The sequence below is a fragment of the Cladophialophora psammophila genome, assembly GCF_000585535.1.
Source record: "Cladophialophora psammophila CBS 110553 chromosome Unknown aczJe-supercont1.8, whole genome shotgun sequence".
NCBI lineage: Eukaryota > Fungi > Ascomycota > Eurotiomycetes > Chaetothyriales > Herpotrichiellaceae > Cladophialophora > Cladophialophora psammophila.
In genome coordinates, this window is record NW_006912929.1 from 38,962 (window position 1) to 62,212 (window position 23,251).

Consider the following 23,251-nt stretch of genomic DNA (forward strand, 5'->3'; position numbering starts at 1 on the left):
TAAATACGAACTTAAACTTCGTATTTAATCACGTGACTAAAGGTTTAAGATAAACCTTTAGAGGGCGATATTCCACACTATTCTACGCTATTATCGTCGGATCCGGTGTCGTCATTATCTATATAGATTTTAAGAAAGACGGCTATAAGGAATCTTCAGAAGAAGATAAGGAGGCCGCGAAAGACGCTAAAGAAGTGCTCGTAGCCGGTCCCCGAAACCTCGGTATTTTAGATTACTCCGATGTCATCGCTTCTATACTTCGAAAGAATTAGTCTAGAAGCTCTTGAATACCCACGATTTCTTAAAGTAGTAGCCAAATTAATAAGTAAACTTGCTACGCTCCTAGTAAAGCGCCTTCTTCTCGAAACTTAATTCAATAGTCGAATAGATCTCGCTCTTCAATACTTAGTTCGTAATCTTCCCGATCTATAAGTGATCTCCGTATACGAGAGGACCGACCTTTCTAATTAGCTTTAATATTACGCGAGTAATCTCTATAGCGCCGACTAAGTTCGCACCTCGAACATTAATTAACTAGAAGAACTATATTCGACGTAGCAATAGCTAGCCGTCGATAATATTTTCTTTACCTATCTAACCGTAATAGTCTAGAATTATCATCATAGCTTTATATTAAATTCTTTATCACTATATTCCTCTATCTTAAAACTTTTTCGTATTCCGTATCTCTCTACTTCTTCTCTTTATCGTCGTTCTATATATCTATCTTCTTTCTTTTTATATCTTAGTTCTTCCGCGAATATACTTTTTCGACGGCTCGCCTAGGAGAACTTCTAGATCTTTAAGAGATAGTCTTCTTTCTCTTCGAGTTCCGCGTTAAACTTTATACGTTATAATACTATAGCGTCTCGTTCTACTAATTGAGTATCTCCCCTTCGGAAATGTCTCTACTATAGTATTCCATCCGCGACTAATTAATCTACTTCTTTAAAGAGCTATTTATCTTAAATTCTTCTTAATATTTCGGTTCTAAACTCTTTCGTAGAAAAGGTTTCCTAAATAATTAGCGAACTCTACCTCTATGAACAGCCTCATCGTCTTTTAGGGTTAAATCGATGCCCACGCGAATTTTAGTCGTTAACCTCGAACTCCTATTTAGTCGTATCCTTCACTCTTCAGTATTAACTTCAGTAATCCTTAATACAGTATCTTATTAAGACATTATCGTAAAGAGCTCGAATCTTCGATGAATAGATCATCTTCCCGCGGTCGCCAACTATAATAGAGCACTTTAGGGTTTAGCGTGCACGTGTAATAACGCACAGAGACCTATCCAGCAGATCGGGAATCGAGAACGCGTTTCTAGTTGATACTGATAAGACAACACCACCAACACTACCTAGAGAAGCAGCGACTAGGGCTATAAACACCTAGCACAGCGGAAGCATCGACGGACAGGACAGGACTAATAAAAAACACTCAGAAATTAGGTAGACGGCGCCAAAAACCATGGAATTCATGATGCTCTGCTCAATCTCTAATGAATGGCTCACTGCCAGCACTGTAAACTGTCCTGCACCCTCCTCTCTGCCAGCCCATTTAGGTTTGACATGTAACTAGACAACTTTTTTCACTCTGTCACCGCTCTACCAGCCCAGTACAGCTCATCATAGCACAGCCACCTCGCCTTGTTATAATACGCGGCATCCCTTAGTATCTAATTAAATAGTTAAGATACGACGAATACGAAAATAGCTAAGAACCGGAAACTAATCTTTCGAAGAAACTTCTAAAGAAAGTGAGAAAGAATTACTCTAAGTAGTTTCTAACGTTAGTAAAGCGTCTAGCTACTCGTCGTTAAAAGTAAACTCGTACTAAGTTATTAGCGACTTAGATTTATCTAGGGTATAGTCCTTCTCCTAATTAAGAGTATCTAGCACCTAGAATTACCGGATCACTATATCACTCTAAGTATAAGTATATCTCTTAATCTACCGCTAATATTTAGCTAACCGACGCTCTAACTTAATAGATTCGCTTACGAACTTAGCGACCTCTATTTATACTTAAGCCATTCGCTAAGCTAATCGCCGAGCCCGTTTAGTTATCTTCTCGCGTACCTCTCGACAGCGATTCTTTAACTCTTTCTTCTTCTTCTTTCAGAATTAAAACTTATTCTCGAAGTATTAACCATTATATTTTATATTTTTCCGAGTGTACTCGTTATAGCGGAAGTTACCTTTTAGAAGGAAGTAGAGAGACGACGACTTACTATAGTTTAAATAAGAAGCTATAGTGCGAAAGCCTAAGCGTTTTATTTTCTCGGTAAGAAGACGACGTTCGGAGGCGCGTTAACGAAAGAAAGCTTTTCGAAGATTAGAAGAGAGAAGAGAAGAGAAGGAAGAAGATATCTTTAGATCTAAATAGTTTTAAGTTAGATAGTATTTCGCTTTTATATTATCGCTAAGATAAATTCTTAGAATAAGAATCTAATCGGAGAGAGAATAGTGTTAGATATAGCCTTAGAAGGGATCGATCGTAGGCTGTACGGGAGCGGCTCATCACATTCATTAGCCATATGAAAGGGTCCGCGAGAGAGTAAGGCTAAGTTACGTAATATGCTCTGCTGGCTCTGTTAGCCCTGTGAGCTCTGCTAGCAGAGCGCATAGAGCGCACAGAGCGCACAGAGTATGAGCATTATATATACACCCTCATTACCTCTAGATAGCTTACACTCTCTTCGTAGCCAACTCATGTTATCTATTGGACTATACAGTTCTTAGTGATAAGTGACTGTTCATACCTTGTGTTCTTCCCAATCAGTTCATACTATTTAGATTGTTACTAGGAACCCTAACCCAGTTAGGCCCCAGTAGGATCTCTAACACTGAGATACGACACCATGAGACCGTTGGGCTACTCCGGCGCGCCGCGTACCAACCCATGAGCTCCCAGGGTTATTGCTGGTTGCGTCTCTCTATTCTTTCTATTCTATATCTTCCATTAATTATAAAGTTCATTCTATAGCTTCTATATACTTATTAGAGCTACTGCTATATTGTCCAACTAGGTTAAGCTCCTCAGTAATAGATCCTTGATAGTGTGAACAGGGCTAGGAGACGCAAGGTGTAAGCAGCAATGTTACTGAGAACAATATAGTTCAGTAGATAGCATGAATTAGCCACAAAGGGAGTATAACTACGTAAGGAGTAATGAGGGTGTATATATTGTAACAAGGCAAAGTGGCTGTGCTGTGTTGTGCTGTGCAGGGCTGGTAGAGGGGTAGCATGGGGGGAGAGAAGTTGTCTAGTCATATGTCAAACCAAAATGGACTGGCAGGGGGAGTGCGGAAAAGTTTACAGTGCTGGCAGAGTGCCATTCTTTACAGTTTGAGAAGAGTATCACGAATTCCATGGGCTTTTGGCGCCGTCTACCTAATTCCTGAGTGTTTTATCAGTTCTGTCCAGTCCTCAAATGCCGCCGCCGTGCCAGGCGTTCGTTGCCCTAGCCATTGCCTCTCTGGGTGGTGTTGGTGGTGGTGTTGTCTTGTCAGCGTCAACGAGAAACGCGTTGTCGATTCCCGACCTGCTGGACAGGCCTCTGTGCGTTGTTGCACGTGCACGCCGAACCCTGAAGTGCTGTGTTACAGTACTTGGTAATCGATATTTTGGGCCCCAGCTTTCCCAGCCTGATGGCAAACCATTGGACCATTTCCGCGACATTACCCTGGGGCCAAGGTATGCCCAACATAACTTTGTGGTAAATCTCCACGGTTTCAGCAGAGTTACAGTACTGCACTGCCGGCCGCGGCGAGCCGCGCGCGTATCTAGTTGCCGCTGCATATAAGGACACATCATCATTTTGCCGGCCCATTTTTAGTTACGGCTCCGGCTTGCCCCATCTTCGTCGCCTCTGCACGAAATTGCTTTTGAATGCTATCATCTCTGATTTCAGATGCTGCCACTGCTTAAGATGCCTTCTTTGTGTTCACGAAGTGTGCGAAATTGGGCATGGGTCGTATTCGCCTTGATGACTCTGATGAGTCTTACGAGCCGCAGTCTCGTTTGTGCGACAGTTGTTTGCGCTGAATGCCGTCCACTTAGTCTCCAAGAAGCTCCCGGTATGTGCTGAGAAAGACAATGCTATCTGTCTCCCAAATCATCCAATGCTGGATCTTGACGTGTTTTTCCAGGAGTTGGCTTGTCTTTAGCACCTGGCTACGGGTATCTGCCGACCTGCACAGGAGATTGGTAAAGTAATCTTGCTGATTTGTTCCAGTTCCGTAAGCATTGGATTTGTTAATGGCACGGTTTCGGATGTTGCTCTTGTGAACGGAACAGAGGCATACCTTCGAGCTATGAAGCGTTGGCATCATTTTGTTTCGGATCACCCTACTCGAGGAGGCAAGCATAAGTAGGCACATACCCCTCTCATGTCTACTTAAGACTTATATGGCTTATTTATCTATGCTCAGTGCTGACAGACAAAGTTCCAAGACGAGCATGCCACTCTCGTCCTTAGAACGCCTTCGATCCTGGTTCCAGTGGGGACTGCCGAACCCCGCGGGACCCTTCTATGAGCCCCTCGACGATTCTCTTATCCCAATCGTGGAGATGATGAGAAAACTTTACCACGAAGCGAATCAGTCGGTGCCACTGACAAACAACAACGTGTTCTTGGCAGTCCCAGACTTACAATATACTATAAACTATGAGACCTCACGGCATATCGAACCGCTTCTCCAAGCAGCGGGACTCAATGGCCTCTTTTACTTAAGACAGAGCCATCTCTCATTACTGCACCTATATAACCTAGACAACTGCTTCGATATTTGGCTGGATGAAGTCACTTGGGTTCCAGATGAAGAATGCGAAGAATATCACGACAGAAACATACAGTCGGTATTTTCCATCCATCTCGACAAATCCTCCCTGACCTTGCGACCAATGATTCGCGATGACGGCCTCTTTCCCTACGAGCCCGGTTCCGTCCAATACTTTTGGGCAGATGAGCATGTCGGACAAGACAACCTTGCTTATTGGGACTGGCTGGAGCATGCTTTGCGCGGGTTTTTGCACGACCGCGACGTCGTCTATGACCTGTTGTTACTCTCCGGGACCCAGGCCACGGCCCTGGACTTCCAACAAATTATACAAAGCGTGTTGAAGGACCACGAGAAAATTGTGCCTCGGGATTACCTGCGGAGGCCGATCGATCACACATATGCTGCTGCGAGAGGGGCCGCTCAGCTCGCGAGGGTGTACTTGTGCAGCTCCTCATGTATGCCTGCCCCGTGGTGTCCGACCAGTGGGCACTGTAAGAGGTGGGCATGGCACCGGGACGATGAGGGAGCGAAGAAGATAGAACTGTAGGGTAGCTTTGGGTGACAATGTGAGATTCTGGCCTACTGTGATACGGGAGGGCATAATTGTCTGTCGCACAATCGCCTGCTCTTCGAGAACTAGAGGCTCCTTTCGCATGTGATCCTTACCGCGCAGTGCACCGAGCCCGCCGAGTCGAATGCATTTGCGGTCGCCTGGAGGCAAACAGATGTTTCGTCATAAAATTCCAGTCATTGAATAGCTTTCCGTCTACGCGTGTGAAGCACTATACAAAGAGGCTTGGCGGCGACGGAGTTGCATCGGTACATAAATACTAAGCACAATAATGAGTTCTTGAATATTTAAAATTAGTGGGGCGGCCATATACTTGTATTTCGTATGTCAAGAGCCTGGTGCGAGGGGTGCTCTGGTACGAACTTTTAGTGCCAAGTCTGGTGTCCGCATACGTCCTGTTTATCATTGCCGCGCAAAAGAGCATCATAGGAGCAGCCCAAATTAGGACTTCGAGCGCATAGAAAGGGGTTCCGGATTGAGATTCCCCAGCATCTCAAATGGATCCCATCGTCTAAAGTTGACGAAAAGTTGGTGTTGTGAATGAAGGGGAAGAGACGGAGACCAAAGGCTCAAGCAGACTCCGGAAGCATTCAGGGATCGCTCAGGAAGCAGATGGTGAGTTGGGGGTGAGTAAAGTGGCGAGCGGCTCCTTATAAGAGGGATGATGGAGGATAGGTTTTCTTTATAATAATACTACCTCTGTAAACATGCACAAGACAATCTTGGCAGGATTTGGTGAGTAGATTTGGTGAGTTGCACTGTACTTTTAGTGTATATGAGAGGAGAGGAGGGGAGGATAAGTGACTGTCTCACTGCATTTTTAGTGCATTTGAGGGGAAGAGAGGGGCAGGAAAGGAATGGATACAATGTCAACTACCTAGATTACCTGTTCGCAGTCGGAAAACCTATTTGTCTTGTACGGCTGGATGCTAGGTGATGAGCGAAGGCTGCTCTAGATGACTTGAGCTTTACGTAACTGAGCCTTTGCCTGATCCACTACCTGGTAGTCTCCCTATGAAGTCCTAATATTTCTGCAGTTTACAAGTTGTTTGGAACCGGGCTTGCCTGCCATGAAATGCACAGCGAATAATAAACGCAAACTCCCAAACTCTATCACCACGGGGCCGCACAGTTCTCTCTGACTCTCTCTGCCGTCCTTCTTCCCCCACCAAGGAGTGTTCGAGGCCCAACAGTTATTTGACGGTCTGCCGCGCTCCGCAAGCCATCAACTGCTCCACCACATTCCCGCTCTGATTTCGACGACAGCAAACATTTATTCCGAGCAGACATATACTTCCAGGCTGCTGACCCTCGAACTTGTAGGCCTGACCGGTAGGGCAACCGTCTGACTTGCAGCAGACGACAATCGAGATAATGAATGTTAGACTGATTCCTGTTTTGGAAAGGTGAGACTGCTACGCTGGAGTGGCCCGTGGTGTTTTCTCCGGCCGCGCCTTACTCCGGGCCGTGGATGAATTGCTCGGCCGGCTAAGGTGAGGGACCAACTGTAGCATCACCAACCTCGTGTCAAACAATCTACAGGGCATCCATCACTAGCAGCTCAGCCAGATTTATGATTTGTGCCCTCTAGCATCCGATTGTCCTTTATTCTTCCAGATCACACCAGCACCTTCTATCAGCTTGTGATCACCGTCGCCCTAGTCAACAGATTTCCAGCTCCGTTCGAAGGACCTCAAGCAACACAACAGCTGCAATGGCGTCCAGCTACACCATTCACCCGGCCAAGGCCGCTCCTACGCTAAACATCCCCAAAGGTGCTTCTGCCACAGTTTCAATCATTGATACCACCTCTAGGATACAGGCACCTGTCGGCCTTTTCATGCACCCGGCCATACCCGGACACGAACATCTCAACGCTCCGGCGTTCAGCTTCTTGATAGAGCAGCAAAAGTCTAGGCGGAAAATCCTGTTTGATCTGGGATTGAGAAAGGATTGGCAAAGTCATCCTCCTGCCGTTCTCAAACTCATCTCGGGACCTGGCTGGGCAATGGAGATTCAAAAGAACGTGGCCGATATTTTGCAAGAAAATGGGGTTGATGTCGCTGGCGGCTCGATTGAAGCGGTTATCTGGAGCCACTGGCATTTCGACCACACCGGTGATGTTTCCACCTTCCCTGACAGTACCAAGTTGATCGGAGGAGGGGGGGTAAAGGATGCTTTCTTTCCGGCTTATCCTCACAACGGCGAATCGCCTCTTCTTGAGAGTGACTTTGCGGGTCGCGAGTACGAAGAAATTGACTTCGACAAGGGGCCGACACACAAAGTCGGTAATTACAGAGGTATCGACTATTTCGGAGATGGGTCCTTCTATATCCTTGATGCACCTGGCCATGCTATTGGGCACGTAGTTGGTCTTGCCCGTGTGACATCGACTCAAGACGGCGACCCTGAAGATACATTTGTCTTGATGGGAGCTGATACAGCTCACCATGGCGGAGAATTCAGACCAACTGAATACCTTCCCATCCCCAAAGATATTACGCCGTCTCCCTATGTTGCTAAGTATGCTTCGACTTGCCCTGGTCATATCTTTGAGTCGATCCACCCGCGCAAGAAGGCAGTCGACCCTTTCTACCACCTTCACGATGAAGTTCCACACAACAAACAACAAGCCGACCACTCGTGTGGGCTGATGCAGGAATTCGATGCTGCGGACAACGTTTTCGTCATCATCGCTCACGATGCAACCTTGCTGGATCCACGAGTCGGAATTGAGTGGTTCCCACATGGAACGCTCAAGAACTGGAAGGTTAAGGACTCCGACAATAAGGCTCGCTGGTTGTTCTTGCAGGACTTCACACAGGCTCTAAAATAAATGACGATAACTACATTCGTAACATAGGTTACCTCAGTGTCTAGCTTCACTGCAATAAATAAAGCTGAACAATGATTGCAGCAGATGGCTTGAGGTAGACAACGCCTAGTGGTGCACTTCGGTCGAGGCACTAACAATGCTTCGAACATACATGATTGATTTCCGGTCGGAGATTTGCTTGGGATCTACAGATGCTCAACTGTATAATCACGTTTCATTTTGTATGGTTAAAGGAGGAAAGTGGCAGTTGGAAGCTCATTCCACGCTTTCTGGGAAACAAGATAGGTTGTAAGTTTTGCGCAAATAGGGTTTCCATATGTTCCATCCATACTACTGGCTCTCAAGCCCTTCTGGAATCATCGCAATTCTGCCCTTGATCTTGCCGTGGTGGAGATTCTCTAGCAAGATAGGGAAATCCTTCAGACTTCCGGTGACAACCTGAGGGATAATTACATGTTTTTGGATCAGGCTAAGACACGCTTCTACGTCCTGGATGGTGCCACCATAGCTACCCAGGATACTGAGCTGCTTTCGGACGGCGATTGGAGATGCTAATGGCAATTCGGGGCTGAGCAGACCCACGAGGACTATGATGCCCGAAAGACGGACTAGAATCACCAGGAGTCAGCTCAATAGGAGAAGTTTTAACCATCGGAGAGCAAATCTTACCGCTTAGTACGCCTGCTTTAAATGTGTCGGGCACTGCAACAAAGTCAACGACCTTATCGATTATTAATTTTTTCTCCTTGACCCATCCGGCGACATCAGTTGTGCCGGCAGGTATGACATCTTCAGGCTTGACACCCAACTTCAAAGCCTCATCCAGCACAACCTGTCGCTGATCGACGACGATAGCGCGTGCACCGATATGGATGACAATTTGAAGAGCATTGAAACCTAGCCCGCCGAGTCCGAAGATCAAAACGGTGTCTTCCTTCTTAACCGCCGCTCGACCGACAACTGCGTGGTAGGCAGTCATGCATGCATCAGTGGCTACGGCGCCGGCAGCCGCACTGACCCCCTCAGGGACCTTAACTGCTGCAGTCTCTCGAACTTTGGTGTAGGCAGCGTTGAAGCCATCATCCCCACCTCCATATCTTGGCCCTTGCAAGCAGATCTGAGGAACTCCGTTCGAGCACTCGTGACAGGTCGATTTACCACAGCCAGGAACACACATGATCGCCACTACATCGCCAATCTTGTACTTTTTAGCTTCCGGCCCCAAAGCAACAATCTTGCCGCAACCCTCATGCCCCTAGGAGGAGTCGTAAGTATATGGGAGAAGATCTTGCCAAAAAGAAAGACTGCCGACAGCCTCACCCACAAAAGTGAATTTACCACTCATTTTCGAGAACTCTGGTGGAAGAGTCGTCATCTCTCGCAATGAGTAATCGCTATGGCACACTATGGTGTTCACGTCAGCACCAGTCAATGGAGACTATAAAGGTGCAGGCTTACCTCCGGCAGCAAGAACCTTGATAAGAATCTCGTCCCCTTCTGGGGTTGGGACTGGGACTTCAACCCGGACCTGTATTCTTGTGCTCAGCGGTGTGCACGTCCGGCTTTGGAGTTGAATAAAAAGCGGCACCGTCCTTCAACTCACAGGCGTCGTGCTCGGAAGATGCTTCTGCCAAGCTAGCATTGTCTTCGGTAAGGCCACCGTTTCCATGATTGATAAGATCCTTTTGAAAGATGCACTCGAGAGGTGGGAATGGCAATAGCGGTATATTGATCGCCGAAGAGCCCAGGTGTTCTGTCTTGGACCCGGCTTAACTATTAATCATCTGCTGCAACTAGAATCTTTTTCAAGTCTGCGCAGCATCAGAAACCATGAACAAGTCTTTTGTTGCAGGGTATTTCCCAGCGTTACCCCAGAACCGCGGGATGTTCGAACTAAGCGTCCTTAGTGGACAATGCTTGGTAGCCCGTTCGGGCCGTGGGAGAAATGGCCCACCAGGCTCACACAAGGCCAAGAAGCTCGGCTCTATGTGCAGCGGACTAACTTCCAGGATTGTCCCACTCTCATGTTGCAATTTACTAAATGAGCGGTGCAAGGAAAGATCTCTCGATCCTTCCTAGTGGTCGACCGCTGTTATCGCCGAAGTAACTTCCTGGAACCGATAGGCTAGCCTGAGCTTTTAGGTTCATAGCCGAACATTGTCGATTTCCACGGCCTACAGAGAATCCTCCAGATGAATATCAACCTCTCATGGCAGATCTGAGCCAATGATATGCGATCATACGCTGTTCAAGAGCCGTGGACCCATGGTAGAGGCTCTCTGTTAGAAAGCCACATCTGTAGCATCAACCCGCAGAAAGCCGCGGTTCAATTTCGACGGCATTTTGGGACTACTGTCATCGTTCATTCATCGCCGATCCACTAATCGATTAGACGCGTACCGCGAGGGAAAATTTCCTTTGTTCACATATACCATAGCCAGCAATTGTATAGCTTTGAGTCTGAAAGGCGTTCCCGTCGACAATATCGCAAATACGAAAGTCCCCCCAACAATCATAACGGCAACAGCTTCGCTTGTCCCGATGCCTGTCGAGACCAAGACGAGAGACACCGGCGAGAAGCCTCCAACATCGGCATTTGTCACAAATGGACGGGCGGGCGTTGACTCGATCAACGGCACCAAGCAGATGGGCGTCTTCGCCGGAGGACAAGTCTATCTCGATCCGATCCTGATGCGCAAGGACATTACCATAGTCCACGTCAACTTTGAACCCTGCGCGCGAACCCACTGGCATAAACATGAGGGAGGACAGCTGCTCAAGGTCACTGCCGGCTCGGGATGGGTTTGTGACCAAGGCGAGAAGCCCAGAAGAATATCAGTCGGTGATATCATCTGGTGCCCTCCTGATGGCATCCACTGGCATGGGGCAGACGATGGGACCTTCATGTCTCACGAAGCCATATCTTTCGGCAGGTTGGACTGGTACGATCCGGTCACTGATGAAGTTTATGCGGCAAAGACGTGATACGAGATAGGGCAATTTGTGCGCCTAGTGCTGGGCACATCGTGTGTCTCTCCTTAACCTTAGAGACCGCCTGAACACAGATCTCAACTCAGAAGTGTCCTTTCAGGATCATATTTCCAGCTGTCTAACCGGTGACCATGCTTCACAATGTATCTCAAACCCTCTTAATTCCTGATATCGATTTCTAGTCTCACGCACACTGAAGCAACACTATCCCTCGCGAGTCCCGAACTCAAATTCTTACTCCTATTTGGCGAATTTCTATCTTCAGGCAGAATGATTGGCCGTGCTGACAATGGGATTCATTGAGACGATTGTGGAAGTATTCTGTCGCAATCCCTTCGAGGAACAGATGACTTTTACGGGCTGGAAACTGCCAAATTCTTCGATAAAGTGTTCTGTGCTTTAGCTGGCTGATAAAAGGAAGACAGCCACAGTTGTTCCAACTGCGGAGATATCTCATTTTAATTTGCAAAAGGCATCAATTTCGTCATTGATGTGTAGCCAGATAGACGAGCAGTCAAGATTCTGCACCGAGCAAACCAGCTCGTTAGAAATCATCATTCGCATAGTAAGAAGAAGACTCACAGTTGTTCGTGGATCCTGATCGGCCTTCTCATATTCCTTAAGAGCCGTCCCTCCCATAGTTGCGTTGATGCCCACTTCCTGTGCCGCTTTGATCGCCATGGAGATGTCTTTGAGACACAAGCGAGATGTAAATCCAGGTCGGAAGCCGTTACTAGATGCACTTCGCGCAACTATTCCCGGCACAGGTTGTGAGAAATCCAGAACCCAAGAGTCGCCGCTGGATCCTTTGATACACCTATACAGGGTTTCTTTATCCATTCCATGCCGCATCCCAAAAGCCATGCCCTGGGCGGCCACGGCAAGATTGCAAAGACCCATATAGTTGTTGGCAATCTTGCTCACAAGTCCTGCTCCGAGAAAGCCACAAAAATTGATTCGCTCAGTCGCACCCATCCAACCTACAACGTCTTTAACACGTTGTGCGAGCGGATCTTGGTCTGCAGAATTCGGATATCCGCAAAAGAATGATAGCGTGGCAGCCTCTGCGCCGCCGACACCACCAGAGACTGGTGTATCAATATACCTCCCACGGCCAGCCTCCATGATAGCGTTACCTATCTCTTTAGCCGTTGTAATACTGATAGTGCTGCATTCTAGGATTAATCGATTTTGATCGGCGCGAGCGGCGATGACCCCGGTTTCATGATCGAGATAGACTGCTCGACAATGCTGATCCATAGGCACCATTGAAATGACTGTTGCAGAATTGTTCGCAGCCTCTTTCGAGGAACTCGCAATCCTAATAGAGCCAAAATCACAAAATTTCTCCACAAAACGTTGACACGCCACACCGTTCACATCGAAAATGTGGAGCGTTGCAGAGCCCTCCATCTTCTTGCGCACATTTCCAGCCATCTGAAAACCCATATTCCCGATACCTATGTCTGTTAATTCGTCGTTATTTAATGACTTCCGTCGAGCACACACACCGATGAAGCCGATATCCGCCGTCATTGCGCCGAGTATGCAGGTTAAGTATCAGCCCACGTGCCCTGTGTTAATGTATTGTATGACCGGATTATTTTGATCAGAAGTATGTTCCTGCAGACTAGAGGCCATAAGCATGTCATCTTTCGATCTTGAAATTCCATTTTGTTTATGGGAACTAGGCATGTGTAGGACTCAAATGGAACTATTCAACGGCCCACCGGGTCTGTTTGTGGCAAGCTACTTACCGGGCCTTTTAGTGCACGGCACGTCGGGCCCATCATATCCCAATCTGCTAGAAAGGCCAGCCGGGCCGGTCGGCTCAAGTTATGGCTCACCTATTTGGCTCGGATATGTCCAGGCCCAAGGGGGGAGTTCTCTCAAGGACTTTGTGGCGAAGTCGCACAAATGCCTTCTCAAGGCATCCGATAGATGTGCTTACGAATGCACCGGGTTGCACGCACAGGTTTTCCCCCATAGTCCTAATGTGCTAGACGGACGTCGAGAGCAGCAACTTGATGTATTCCATTCTCTTGGAAGCCTTTGAAAAGAGGGGGACCAAGTTTTCCCCCACCCCAGGGGGCTTGAACACGCAACAGAATTCATAAGTGAATAGCTATCACAGAACTGGTACTAGTGCAGATTTGGTGAGACTACATGCAGAATTGATAGCACTGGAAGGCCAAGAAGAGCTGAGAACCAGAAATTCAGCTGCAATAACTTATAAGCTTGTTTACGAAGTAGGTGACGAGCCGTAGCGTTTTTCTTTTCCATGCCGTTTTGGCTATTTTTTTCTCTCTTAGTTTTATACCTTTTCAGGATTAATATTCTTCTCGTTTATTTCATAACAAGCTGACGCTAGACTATCAAATAGACAAGGAGGTCAAAAGGCAAGAGTGCTCTGTTCACATTCAGCCTTAGCTTTTAACGAGAGGACAGTCCGACAATGTTGAAACTAATTTGGTAGCTAATGTTCTATGTACCATGATAAATCATTCTCTGGGTTCAACTCGTACTCTGTAAAGCCAGTGCCCAGGAATGACCAGCGATTGCCGCTCCAGTATTCAATGTCGAAATCCTCTGCACGTATCTCGCTTATCAGTTTGCGGAACAATAGGGCACTTCCCGCAAATGCTGCGGTGATCCGACCGTTTGGCACATTTCGTTTGAACCAGCTTGTGCAACTATCAGACCAAATTAGCGTCTTGTGTACTTCGTCTCCATACTGAGTTAGTTCATCAATTACTGCAGGCTTTGGAGTAATTGACTTGATGTTTTCGGTGGCAACCTTGCGTAGCCACTTTAGAATATAATCGGCAGTCCAGTTGATTGATTCCAGCAGGGAGCCGTGTGCAATGACGGCGTTGGGTCCGAGGAACATGAAGTAGTTAGGCATGTCCCGCGCAGCGACTGAGAGGTACGCCTCTGGGTCGACGGCCCACTCCTTGTTCAGATTGACACCGTTTCGTCCAATCATGTTCCACGAGGGCGTCAACGAGACGTCAAATCCAGTGGCACAGGCGATCACGTCGGTCTTGAACTCTCGACCGTCTGCCGTGATAACTGAATCTTCAGTTGCCCTGACCACCGCGCTCGTCACCAACTCGACGTTAGGCTTCATGAAAGATTCCAGATAGCCCTCTCCGGGAGTGATTCGACGACAGCCCAGACCCCACTCTGGGATTAGCTTCGCACACAGTTCCGGGTCGTGGTTGAGTTTCTCAGCCATTTGACTACGGGCCGCCTCTGTCACTGCTGCGTTTTCCGTGGAGCCCTTGGAGAACTGTGTCTTATATATTAGCCACCCTGAAGGAAGTAGATTTCCTGTTCACCAACCATTTTGAAAGCGGAGTTGATTCCATGAATAAGTTTTCGGCGATAGCTTCGGTGGAACTCCTTGTCCTCGCGGAATCGAGCCTTGTCCTCTTCAGTGAAAGGGGGGTTTTGGCTGTCATCCTCTCGCCCGAGCATAAGTGCTGGTGAGAGATGAGTGTAAACATAGTTAGGACTCTTTTGAAAGCTAAGAACAGTCGTCCCATGTAGATTTGCAAGCGTAGGCACAATTTGGACACCTGAAGACCCATTCCCGATAACCGCAATCGTCTTGTTGGAATAGTCGTAGTTTTCGTCCCAAGCGGCAGAATGACATTTGTGTCCCTTGAAGTTGTTTAGGCCTTCGATATCTGGCCAACGCCACTTACTATAAATATGAGAAAAAAACCCGAGGCATGAATTCACCCTTGAAACTTACTTCAATACACCTTGAGCTGATACTAGAAAGTCGGCGTATTCGATGATTGTCCGGTCGCCGTTTTCAACAGTTACCTTCCATTGTCCGAGATCTTGACGCCAGCTAGCTTCTGTAACCTTGTGGTTAAGGTATACATCTCGAAGAAGGTTCCATTTCTCGGCAGTTTGTTTCATGTAGGCGTGAATGTCCTGTCCCGTCGCGTAGAAATGACTCCAGTCAGGTTTCGGATCAAAGGGGAAAGCCTATTATCACAGTCATCTCCTGCTGCGTTGAAGATGAGAGAAGAGACATACATAGACATGGGCGGGCACGTCACATTGTACACCAGGGTATCGGTTCACTAACCAAGTGCCGCCAATATCATCCCTTAGCTCGAAAATCTTATGCGATACGAGCTGCTGGAACTCGGGATATTGGTGTTGTAGCTTGTGTGCGAATATCAGCGCAGAGAATCCACACCCCACAGTTATGGCCTTGAGTTTCCTGCGTGGAGTGAAGGCTGTCATAGGGCATAGAGGTATGCTAGCCTTGCGTGAGGGTGAGTGTGCCTGGGCGGAGACTCGGCCAGCGTCGCCCATCTCTGATACCACGAGGAAAAGGCAACGATTCCCGGCGTTGAAATTTTCTGTGTCGATGATTTGCTATCTCACTTGAATAAGAAGGTCAACTCGGTACAAATCTCAGAGGTATATGCCTAAAAAGAGTAGTCCGAGGTTGGCCTTTTATTCTTTTTTCCTTTCAGTGGCCCACATTTGTTCTTCGGTTCTTTCCTCTGGAGTTAGGATCGTATGCAGTCAGACCACATTTAGTAAAGCCGTGACGGCATGGCTTAAAGCTACGAACGAATCACTTCAATACTGACTGCCCCTGGAAACCGAACGGGCCGCGGCGAATAAGTATCGTCACAGAAACATTGGATTGGCAGTCCTCGGAATTTCACATCTGAAGGTTCAGCAGCCGCACGAGATTAGCACATTGTGCTTTTGCTTCGACATTTACATTCCAAGGGATTTCAAGAATGGGAATGGTCGAACGGCGCAGAAGTTCTTCGAAAAAAAAAAAAAGAAATATCGAGATTTCGGGAGCAAATTGCAGTCTCCAGTCGGAAAGTGAATCTGCGCTGCGCCCCCGTAATTGACCTCTAGAACGAGCTCCAGACAAGGATACGTCGTCCTTGGCTTTTTATCTTTGGGTAGCTCTGAGGGCCAACAGGCTGGAAGAACGTACTTGAAGTACAGCTCAGGCTGGCCCAAACGAGATAGAGCGCAATACAGCCCGATATTTTGTGAATGCTATTGAAGTGTGAATGACTATTGAAACCAACTGGTCACCTTTTTTGGTCTTGTCCGCTAAATTAGATCTACGCAAAGCTCTCGATCCCTATCGTGGAATATTGATCTGTTCACAACTCAAAGTAGCGTTTTTCTCTTTGTAGAGTTATCAACTGCCGAAGACCAAATCTTCCAGATGTACCAGGTTCTCCAAAAGAGATTTTCAATCTTTCTTTACCACTGAGTGTTTGTTTTTCGCTGAGTAGGGTCGATCTAAGAAGATAATATTAGCTCCTGTAGCTCGAAATTTCGGACATCCCTACATTGGCACGGTGATTTGTACCAACAGCAATTTTATTCAGGTCGTCTAACAGTGTCCCCTCTTTATAGTCGTCTACATCCATGTCAAGGAAACCATGGGCTGCCTGACTTCGCGGCAAGATACCGAACACCCGACCTGAGCGATAATGCGTGAGCCCACACCACTTTTGACGCCTCAAAATATGCTCACCGTTGATAGTCGGATCCGACGCGATCCTCATGACACAACAAGCCGCATCCTCAACCTCTGCAAACTCGATTCCAGAAGAATCGAGCCAATTTTTCTCTGCCGGACTCAGAATAGATGTTTTCACAAACCTGCAATCAATCAGTCATACATTTGTCATTGAGATGCAAGAAGATCCATTACCATGGCGCTACATAATTAGTTCGAGTGCCAAATTGAACTTCTGACCACCTCAACGACTTCATAATGCCTCGAAGACCGTATTTTGAGGCGACGTACTGTGGTGCACCAGGAAAATCGGTGTAGCCCGCGAGGCTTCCTTGTAATATCAGATTCTGGTCTTGTACTTGACCACTCGAACCTTGTTTGCGGAAGTAAAACAAGGCAAGTTTGATTGTATATAGGGCGCCAATGAGATTGACGTCGAGGACATTCAGCCTTGGTTCTTCCGGCTCGTCGAGGCTGACTGAGAGACCACCTCTAGCGCAGAACTTTTGCAAAGCAGATTGGGGCCTGGTTAGACCACATACGATCATTGAAATGAACAGCGTCAGCGCCACTGACACCTGCGTTGGCGATGACAATATCAATTCTGCCAGCGGGAGATGCCGACAGTGTTGATCTAAACACGGCCAGCTGGTTTTGCCAATGACAAACGTTGCATTTGAAGAACTTGATTGAGCTGGACGACGTAAGCTTTTGGATTGACTGGCAATGTTTATGCTTCTCACAGCTCCTTCTCCAGAGCTTTCCCACGAACTTCATCCATATCTGCAATTGTAACGAATCCTCTGACCACTGTTAAGGCCCATGTCGCTCACTCTGAATCAACATGATACTTACCCCGCCTTAACAAGGTGTCGGACATAAGCTTCGCCTATTCCGTTGGCGCCTGCGAGATATCTTATTAGTCTTGCTGATCGAGAAGCTCTGGAACCGGCTATCTACCTCCAGTGGCGATAGCTGTCTTGCCTTTGATGTGGCTTTCACCGAAAGGGGCGCTGGCATCAATAGGCCCTTTGTATTCGTATGCCATGATGAAATATTTAATGCACAGATGTGTAAAACCTCGAAAAGAATGCCCTCAGAGAACTGTGTCTCCAACTAGGGTCTTGTTATGGTGACTAGAGAGCTTACAGACGCTGATATTTGCAGCATGCACTCTGCCTTCCCTCTGAAGCCGCAAAATTCCTCGGACCGATAATCGGGTTACACGGTCTAAGAAGGAACAGCATGTCAAATAGCATTTGAAATATGGATTCCGGTGAAATTTACCGAATTAACATATCAAATTAAATCTTGGGTGAGCATCTGGGTGAGCATCTGGGTGTTCAGCGGCCTTTATTTCGGATCGCCTTTACGTTGTCCGGCTACCATGGCGGGAAAATGAAGAAAATTACACAAGTACGGCTGGTACATTATCATTCATCCAGAAATGGTTGCTCGTTCTTAATTCCTATGAAGATGCCCGTCCACCTATACCAGGCGCAGGCTTTGATGGCAAGGAATCCCTGGTGTGGGCCGTAATCGTGCTTCGCGCCACGCGCCACCAAGTCTCATACTTTCTTTGGATACTCTCCTAATGCCTTTAATTCACCCATAACTTCGCTGGCGATCAGCATGGCGTCTCGCCCAGCTGGAACACCACAGTAGATCATTGCATGGCGGATAGCTTCGCAAATTTTCTCCTCGGAAAACCCATTGTTCACAGCAGCACGGATATGGATGCGAAGTTCAGGCCCCCGACCCAAGGCAATTAACATAGCGATATTCATGAGTGACCGCTCCTTCCATTCCAAGCCTGGCCTTGCATAGGCTGCGAAACATGTCTCCCAAATGTATTCCATGCTCGTTTTTGTGAAAATATCGTCCTTCTATGCACTCCTGTGTTAGTCATGATCTAGGAGAAAGTCCTTGGGGCTTAGTCTTTCAGGGGGAACTTGCTCCTGACATCACCTACCATGTCAGTGAGCACATTGTGAAAAAATTTCTCTCCTAGAAATTCCCCACTGAGCTTTCTACCGAGAGCTGCTTGTTCTGAAAGTTCGCCGAAGTTTGGTGCCATATTAGTGGTTCGGAAATGGTGAGGACTGTGAAGGTGAACTTGTCAACTGCGACTTCCTGTTCAGCAGTTGTTACACCGTGGATGACGCTTCCAAGTATTTATATCGCAAAAACTACCGCGGAGATGGTTCCTCACGAAGTAAAGCCAAATTTTACATTGCTTGTCAAATTCGAAAAGGCGCTTTTCCTCCACAGACTTCACTTCGGTTGTGTGGGAAATGCAGGGACGAAGTTGGCAGGGGGCCCGGACGATGGTCATGATTAGGCAATTCCGACGGCCCGGACATGTTCAGAGAAGGCAGCTGTAACCCCATCCGCGGGATTTCAGTTCTGTATCTCTTTGTGAAGCACAATTGCATTTCGCACACGACAAAAATTCAGAGGTACCATTTGAGGGACATCGGCTATTTTCTTTGTCGAAGTGGCTTCTGAACTCAAGGAATGCCATTCTATTGCGTCTGCTCTCTGCTCTTCCCCCGAAGTTAGAATGGTACCCGTAACCTACGCGCAGTTAACTGGTTCCTAGCTATAAATTCACTACAGTCAAACATCTACAGTTAGTTGAAGTTTCGCGAGAGTCTTGATGTGTATTCTGAGGGGTCCACCCAATTTCAAACCGGCCGGTAGAACACGGTTATCAATATCCATATGTGAATGTAAGCTGACCGCAGCTCATAATAAAAATAATTAGTATGATAAGTATCTGTCTTGCTTCCATATAGCACATAATTCCTTGTGTGGTCTCAACGGTGGCACTGGTTTATCTGCGGTGGGAGACACATCTTGCAAACGATTGAGTGTGATCAATTTCGACAGAAGCGCGTAATACTGCACCCACTTCATAAGATACAATGCATGTTCACTAGAATCTACTCGAACGTTTGCGAAGTCATGAGTTTTTTTTTTTTTTCTTTTTTTTTTTTTTTTTTTTTTTTTTTCAATATCCGGTTGAGGGAGCGACCCAGAGACTCGTTTTTCATTCCTATAGGACTTCCGGTGTCATCCAAGTCTCCTTAACATTCCTCCGTTCGCCTCAACACCTCTACCAGATTTCAGAGAGTCGGTATTGATTCCTTTGAAGTCTTCACATGAGAACACGCAGTCTTTTGCTTGGGAACATGGCTAAGGAAGCTGATGGTTGCTCAACTGCACTTTTTCATACGGTTTGTGTTTCCATTACCCTTGCTCTGCACTCTGGCCAATGATAATAGACTTGGATGTTTCAGCAATACATACCACACTTAAGTTCCGCCTCAATTGTTAAGAAGGCTGATGAGTCTGACACTGATCGGGTTCGCACAAGCAGGAACAACAGAGTGAATTTCGACACACGACTGATGATTATTAATGCGTCTCCACCAGCACAACGCATTATGCCGCCAGATCCACACCAACAACCCATCCGGCTTGCCATGACCTGGAGACCCCGCAACGGGGTTGGTTCCTTAAAAAGGGAGACTCCCAACCACCTGCCAATCCTTCTCTCAACTTTCACCGTATTCCGAATCCTTTCCAACGACCACCATCCCGACTTGATTCCACTGCATTCGTGAAACTGGTCGCTCGAAATAGCATCGCCAGGAATACCACTGCAATCTCAGATCAATTCTTCGCCCCAATCGCATGTGCACAATGACGCCCGAGGTTAGAGAGCCTCTGGTCCGAAGCATCTATCTATCAAACCAAAGACGGAACGGTCTCCTCTGTCCTCCACGTGCGCGGGCAGCATGCACTCTTTGCCGAGCACGAAAGATCAGGTGTGATGCCAAAGGCAGTCAGCCCTGCACGAATTGCGTCTTCGAAGACGTCCAGTGCATTCTATTGCCGAGGCAGCGTCGCGCTAAAACCAAAGAAAGTCTCACGAAACGCCAGAGTGGTCTGCCAACAGGACATTCAAGTGATATTTCAGCCTTATCCGCTGTTGATACAGCTGATGTCGGACCATATAATAATCAATCGCGGCAACACCTTTCGTCTATTAGTAACATAGATCAAACCTATCCAGATTCCGGTCCCGCCAGGTTACAAGAAACATCCGCTGGTCTCGATAACAAGTCAACTCAAGATAGTGAGGACGAAATTGATTGGCGTGAGGCTGCACTCAACAGCCTTCCTCCTCCGTGCTCTCCAAATTCATCTGCATCTCCGACCTTTGGTCAGACGTGGCCTGCCTCAGAAGCATCATCAACTGATTCCCCCGTAGCACGATTTGTTAAGCCAGCCCCCTCCTGTCTTTCAAGGGCAGATATGAATTATCTCCATCAGAAAGGCGCTTGTTCTCTCCCTGACGCAGAGCTTCGGGATGCGTTGATCGAGAGCTATATCGACTACATCCACCCATGTTATCCGTTCCTCGACCTGGACCTGTTGGACAAAGCCCTTTGTGGTAACTCAGATCAGCAATTCAGCCTCCCTGTTCTCCAAGCGGTCATGTTTGCGGGATCATCCTGGGTTGATATCAAGTTACTGAGGAGGCGAGGCTTCCTGACCAGGAAGGCCGCGCGGATGACCTTTTATCTAAGAACCCGGGTGAGTGAGGCTGTGGTTTGTCGGATGAATGGTTAATTGACCCCCCTGGAGTTGTTGTATGATTTAGATTATGAAAAAGACCCTATGTGCAACATTCAAACACTCATTCTCCTGTCGCTCTGGTGGGAAGGACCACCCCAACACAAGGATGGCTGGCACTGGCTAGGTATCGCCCTTTCTCTCGCCAGAGCCATCGGATTGCATCAAGACATCAATAACCAATATCTGAAGCCGAAAGCTCGCGCACTAAGACGACGCCTGTGGTGGAGTTGCACGATCAGAGACACGTTTGCCTCAATTGCAACGAATCGAGTTCCACGGATCCGAGACTCGGATTTTCGGGTGACACCCTTAACTCTAGATGACTTCGAAATAAACGTCCATTCACGGCCCAACGACCAAAATGTGAGAGCAAAATCTCTATATCTACAGAGGCAACAAGCAGCGGTCTGCATACAAACAGCTAGCATATGCAGAATTATCACCAGGGTGCTCCTCAAGGCTTATCACGAGACATCAACGGGAAATATCGATATTTTATACTTTAATTCTTTCCCTAAACATCGGAGAACTCATATTGAGCCGCGCGAGCTGAGGGAGATCGAAGATGACTTTCGTGGATGGCTGGAGAGTGCGCCTTCCGAAGTGTTACACGTCGGTCCAATGCCTTCACGATCGGATGCGCACGAAAGGGCACTATTTGTGCACCGCGCACTACTTTCCATTTTGTATCACACTGGTTTCGTCTTGATACATCGACAGAGGAGCCTTCCATCTGGCGGGCCCGACGAACGGAACGCAGCCCAACAAATTGAAGGTGCACCACGTGCAATAGTTCGAGAAGCCGCCATACAGGTGAACAAAATCATTATGGATGCTTATGCAGCAGATGTGATGAAGGAAATGCCCCCCACTGTGATAAGCTGTCTCTTCCCAATAAGTATCAGCCATATTACCGACATGAAAAGTGATGACCCCATGCTACGCTACGAAGGACGTCAACGGCTGGAAGAATGCAGACAAGCCCTTCGGGAACTTGTGGATGGCCATCTTGCTGCAGAATGGGCGGTTAACTTCTTGAACTATGTCGAGTCCAAGCTTAATGCTCTACCGGATCTGACAAAACGGGTATCAGCTGCGGTCTGTGGAAAGGCCCCATCAACTGTCCCAGAAAAGACGTCCATGACTGGATATGACCAATGTCAAAGATGTGGACAGGATCGATGTCGAAACGCCGAAGGTGATACTGCAATTCAAGCTGCGGTTAGTGAAGAGCCGAAGTCCATAGACTTTGCACTTACAAACCTGGACGAGCAACTTACCACTGCACACAGTCCCTTCTTGTATGTCCATACACCGGATGGGTTTTCGGACTTGGTCAACTTTCCGGACGCGTGGTTGGGTGGGCCAGATGCACAGAACAGTGCATCTGGCGGGGTATTGGTTGAGAATGACACTATATCCATGTCCTTTGCATAAGTTCTTGCTAAGGAATGGCTGTGATTCCAAGAATATAGTGTTTCTATATACTCTAGTCCTCAACGCTACCTTACACAATCTTGAAACTAGTCAGCAGAAGCTGGCTCACCCGAGGACATGCTGCTTCTTCTTTTGCACACTCCGACGTATCCCCGTTTCATCACTGTCCTGCCCGATTAGGTCTGAGATTGATGTAGCAAGCTCTAAGGCTGGGCAGGTATCCACTTTAAATTAATGCTAAACTTGGGAGGTGGATCCAAAGGCCGTTGGCCGAACTCCCGCCGGCCCGCCGGCTCAAGAGATCAACATAAACTTGGAGCTAACGCGAGGAGGATACCTCCTTTATTCTAGATCATGTCAAGACGTCAAACTGACAATCAATAACATTATCCGAGGCTGGGCTTGGAGGGCGACAGACTGCCAAGTATTTACTGAGGTAACTGACCATATGCTGCG

General features: G+C 47.4%; 9 protein-coding genes across 9 annotated transcripts; 4 read left to right on the top strand and 5 right to left on the bottom strand.

Annotated features, from left to right (window-relative positions):
* Positions 1 to 3,435: 3,435 nt before the first annotated feature.
* Positions 3,436 to 5,333, top strand: A1O5_05646 (uncharacterized protein; the record flags this gene model as incomplete). The annotated part of the gene is made up of 3 exons (XM_007746245.1): positions 3,436 to 3,698; positions 4,240 to 4,374; positions 4,451 to 5,333. The coding sequence occupies 3 exons, from the start codon at positions 3,436 to 3,438 to the stop codon at positions 5,331 to 5,333; spliced, it is 1,281 nt and encodes a 426-aa protein (XP_007744435.1).
* Positions 5,334 to 7,071: 1,738 nt separating this feature from the next.
* Positions 7,072 to 8,193, top strand: A1O5_05647 (uncharacterized protein; the record flags this gene model as incomplete). Its single annotated transcript, XM_007746246.1, has 1 exon — positions 7,072 to 8,193. The coding sequence occupies one exon, from the start codon at positions 7,072 to 7,074 to the stop codon at positions 8,191 to 8,193; it is 1,122 nt and encodes a 373-aa protein (XP_007744436.1).
* A 330-nt stretch (positions 8,194 to 8,523) lies between these two features.
* On the bottom strand, positions 8,524 to 9,862 carry A1O5_05648 (uncharacterized protein; the record flags this gene model as incomplete). The annotated part of the gene is made up of 5 exons (XM_007746247.1): positions 8,524 to 8,801; positions 8,863 to 9,448; positions 9,518 to 9,597; positions 9,652 to 9,721; positions 9,797 to 9,862. 5 exons carry the CDS (start codon positions 9,860 to 9,862, stop codon positions 8,524 to 8,526), a joined length of 1,080 nt encoding a protein of 359 aa, XP_007744437.1.
* Positions 9,863 to 10,734: 872 nt separating this feature from the next.
* On the top strand, positions 10,735 to 11,178 carry A1O5_05649 (uncharacterized protein; the record flags this gene model as incomplete). The annotated part of the gene is made up of 1 exon (XM_007746248.1): positions 10,735 to 11,178. The coding sequence occupies one exon, from the start codon at positions 10,735 to 10,737 to the stop codon at positions 11,176 to 11,178; it is 444 nt and encodes a 147-aa protein (XP_007744438.1).
* Positions 11,179 to 11,637: 459 nt separating this feature from the next.
* On the bottom strand, positions 11,638 to 12,720 carry A1O5_05650 (uncharacterized protein; the record flags this gene model as incomplete). Its single annotated transcript, XM_007746249.1, has 1 exon — positions 11,638 to 12,720. One exon carries the CDS (start codon positions 12,718 to 12,720, stop codon positions 11,638 to 11,640), a length of 1,083 nt encoding a protein of 360 aa, XP_007744439.1.
* Positions 12,721 to 13,660: 940 nt separating this feature from the next.
* On the bottom strand, positions 13,661 to 15,522 carry A1O5_05651 (uncharacterized protein; the record flags this gene model as incomplete). The annotated part of the gene is made up of 4 exons (XM_007746250.1): positions 13,661 to 14,476; positions 14,530 to 14,893; positions 14,945 to 15,186; positions 15,238 to 15,522. 4 exons carry the CDS (start codon positions 15,520 to 15,522, stop codon positions 13,661 to 13,663), a joined length of 1,707 nt encoding a protein of 568 aa, XP_007744440.1.
* Positions 15,523 to 16,502: 980 nt separating this feature from the next.
* On the bottom strand, positions 16,503 to 17,759 carry A1O5_05652 (uncharacterized protein; the record flags this gene model as incomplete). Its single annotated transcript, XM_007746251.1, has 7 exons — positions 16,503 to 16,672; positions 16,727 to 16,854; positions 16,907 to 17,189; positions 17,254 to 17,405; positions 17,455 to 17,514; positions 17,567 to 17,615; positions 17,672 to 17,759. 7 exons carry the CDS (start codon positions 17,757 to 17,759, stop codon positions 16,503 to 16,505), a joined length of 930 nt encoding a protein of 309 aa, XP_007744441.1.
* A 520-nt stretch (positions 17,760 to 18,279) lies between these two features.
* On the bottom strand, positions 18,280 to 18,788 carry A1O5_05653 (uncharacterized protein; the record flags this gene model as incomplete). The annotated part of the gene is made up of 2 exons (XM_007746252.1): positions 18,280 to 18,597; positions 18,684 to 18,788. The coding sequence occupies 2 exons, from the start codon at positions 18,786 to 18,788 to the stop codon at positions 18,280 to 18,282; spliced, it is 423 nt and encodes a 140-aa protein (XP_007744442.1).
* Positions 18,789 to 21,034: 2,246 nt separating this feature from the next.
* On the top strand, positions 21,035 to 22,795 carry A1O5_05654 (uncharacterized protein; the record flags this gene model as incomplete). The annotated part of the gene is made up of 2 exons (XM_007746253.1): positions 21,035 to 21,316; positions 21,368 to 22,795. The coding sequence occupies 2 exons, from the start codon at positions 21,035 to 21,037 to the stop codon at positions 22,793 to 22,795; spliced, it is 1,710 nt and encodes a 569-aa protein (XP_007744443.1).
* Between the last annotated feature and the right edge of the window lie 456 nt (positions 22,796 to 23,251).